The sequence below is a fragment of the Octopus bimaculoides genome, chromosome 24 (genome assembly GCF_001194135.2).
Source record: "Octopus bimaculoides isolate UCB-OBI-ISO-001 chromosome 24, ASM119413v2, whole genome shotgun sequence".
Taxonomy (NCBI): domain Eukaryota; kingdom Metazoa; phylum Mollusca; class Cephalopoda; order Octopoda; family Octopodidae; genus Octopus; species Octopus bimaculoides.
Genome location: NC_069004.1, coordinates 17,913,782 through 17,916,895, shown reverse-complemented (window position 1 = coordinate 17,916,895; position 3,114 = coordinate 17,913,782). Strand labels below are relative to the sequence as shown.

General features: G+C 33.4%; 1 protein-coding gene across 1 annotated transcript; it reads left to right on the top strand.

Annotated features, from left to right (window-relative positions):
* Window positions 1-2,370: 2,370 nt before the first annotated feature.
* Window positions 2,371-2,946, top strand: LOC106876254 (EPM2A-interacting protein 1-like). The gene has a single exon (XM_014924745.1). It carries the CDS (start codon window positions 2,371-2,373, stop codon window positions 2,944-2,946), a length of 576 nt encoding a protein of 191 aa, XP_014780231.1.
* Window positions 2,947-3,114: the final 168 nt, after the last annotated feature.

Genomic DNA, 3,114 nt, shown 5'->3' with positions numbered 1-3,114 from the left:
GATTGGCTCGGCCAAGGAAGCTTTTTGATCCCACTTTCAGTCAGCCATTGTTGATTTCTTTTCACTGTGTGGCATGGAGCCCCATCTTCCATGAATAAAAACTCATTTTTGTTATGTCATCGTGTGAATACATCGGAAGTAGTCCTTGCTTAAGTATTTCAATATATTTTTCAGAGTTTATGGTTCCAACACATTCGATCAGCTTATAACGACCATTGTTGGTGACAGTTCTCCATACCATTACAGAGATACTGCCATGTTTCTCGGTTGGTTGGAGTCGTTTCAAATCAAAATCTTGGTTGGGAAGCCTCCAGACCCAAACACGTCCACTGTCTGAAAATAATGCAAATCTGGATTCATCTGAGAAAATCACTCTATCCTAAAATGAACTGGATTTTTCTGACATCTCCTTAGCCCATGTCTTTCTTTTCATGATATTAATTGGTTGAAGGAGAGGTTTTCTTCTAGCTGCTTGTCCATAATACCCAAGCTTATGCAGATATGTAACACACGTTCCTGGACTAACTTCTAGCTGTTTTTCAATGTCAGAAGTCTTCGAACGGGGTTCGTTTTCCACAATTCTCTTCAAACAGCGAAGCTTCCTGTCCGAGGGACCAGGTCGGCCGGGACGAAAATCTGATTCTTTTCCTTGGCTTTTGAATTGCACTATAATTCTATTAACAGTAGCAAGAGGAATTTGAAGAATTTCGGCAAATTTTCACTGGCTAAGACCAGCCTCAAACTGCCCAACAATACAACTTCTTTGGAAATCTGACAGTTCTGCTGAATTCTTTGTGAGTGGCAGGGTTACTCTTTACAGATGTTTAATATAATGGCACCGGGAATGAAAAAGAATAATTACATTGTAAATTCTACACCACTGAAAACATATTAAGATGCTTAGATCAGAAATTTTGAAAATTAAAGGTGTCTATTTACTTCCTGCATGTCTTTGTAGAATGGTTGACTCTACGTCGTAGAGTCAGCCATTTTGCTGATGCATAATTAACAGCCATTGTTTCAGTTTCAAATCTTTTGTGGCCGGATCAATATTGATTGTGTTATTTCCTAATCTTGTTTACAATGTCAAGTGATAGTGACTTCAGTGATACTTCAGTGTTTCTAGTCTAGGCTAATGCTTTATGCGGAAGAGCCTACTTATTCTTTATTTGTTTCTGATTTCTGGAACATTAATATCAGCATGATTACGTAATAATTTTAGTTGTTAATTTTAATAGCCCATTATTTGGTCATGGTATCTGATACTAAGAAAAGTAACAGAAAGAAAAGAGAAAATTCAATATCCTATGGACAGAAAAATATTTCGTAATTGAAACATATATAATGATAAAATTGGTGTATGCAAGGAACATAATATTAAGCATCACTATGCTGCCAAACATGAGTCACAATATAATGAATTAATTGGAGAAATAAGGAAAATGAAAAAGAGATGAATTGAAGAAGAAGCTTAGTTCACAACAAGACAATTTCAAAAAAACATGTCAAGAAAACTAGTGCATGTACAAAAGTTAGTTATTTAATAACTGAAAAATTGACTCAGAAGGGTAAGCCACTGATAGATGGCGAATTAATAAAAGAATGTATTGTAATTGCTTTAATGAATATTGTCCCAAGGAGGTAAACTTATTCAATGAAACAAGTCTGTCACATCAGACAAATTGGTAGAAGAATTGATGACTTAGCTGACAGTATTGTGGGTACATTGCAGACTCAATTATCGAAATGTGTTCATTACAGTTTAGCATTGGACAAAAGTACTAATCAAAGTGACACTGCACAATTAGTTATATTCATCACAGGAATTGGTGTCAATTTTAATATCATTGAAGAAATGTTGGACATGTTTCATATGAAGGATACAACTGGCAGGGACATAATTGAGCATGTTAATTTAACATCAGAAAAGTTCAATGTTGATAGAAATAAAATTCGATTACAACTGATGGTGCTCCTGCATTAACCTTTTAAAAATAATGGGTTTATTACTTTATTCGAAGAAACGGTTGATCATGATATACTTAGCTATCATTGCTTGTATCATCAGCAGCAATTGTGTGCTCAAAAATTATATATGAAACAGTTGATGACAGATATTGTGAACGTTGTTAATTTTATCAAATCTCAGGGTTTGAACCATCATACATTCAAAGCATACCTCACAGTGAATATGAAGATGTTATTTATTTCTCAAAAGTCAGATGGCGCAGTCAAGCAACAACTTTGAATAGATTTCAATTATTGCTGCCTGAAATAAAATAGTTCCTACAAAACAAAAGGCAAAAGGCAGACTTTTTAGCAAATGAAGAATGGTTGAATGATCTGTCCTTCTTAGTAGATATCACTGAAATGTTAGCTGAGCTTAATTTGCATTTACAAGGAAAAGACCAGTTATGTTGTTCAATGTTTGAGCGAATAACAAGCTTTCCTAAGAAATTAGAACTTTACATAATACACTTGAAGGGTGGAGAAATTGTACATTTTCAGAATTTATCTGAAAGACAAGAAGAAGTTCCTGTGAACTTTGAAAAATACACTAAATTATGTGAAGCTTTGTTAGATGCTAGAACCAGATTTTCTAACTCCAGAAACATAGAAACTGAACTGAAATTGTTGAGTGATCCATTTTCATTTATTTATGTGGAAGCACCAGCCAAATACCAGCTAGAACTCATTGAAGATCAAAGTAGAGAATCTTTGAAAATTTATCTTGACTTTTACAAGAAATTGCATTCTTTCAATGAACTTTATCAAATTGCCAATTTAGCTAGAAAACTATTGTGCACGTGGAATAGTACATACTGCTGTGAACAATTCTTTTCGAGTATGGAAAACATCAAAACTGCTAAAAGAAATAAGCTGAGTGATTGCCATTTAACTAACATTCTTAGAGTAAAGAATAGTACCACAAAAAGCAGATATTGAGAATATCATAAAAGGAAAACAATGCCAAAAATCACATTGATTATATTTTGTGTAAGTGTAATTACATTTTTATATTTCATTTTTTATTTATATTTGTTATTAAAACATCTTATTCACTATATTTTGAACTTTTTAAAAGTTTATATCTAAGTACCTTTGTGGGCCGAT

Bases quoted from the DNA above. Each gene is read 5' to 3' on its own strand.
- LOC106876254 (XM_014924745.1), top strand. From the start codon at position 2,371: ATGTTAGCTGAGCTTAATTTGCATTTACAAGGAAAAGACCAGTTATGT.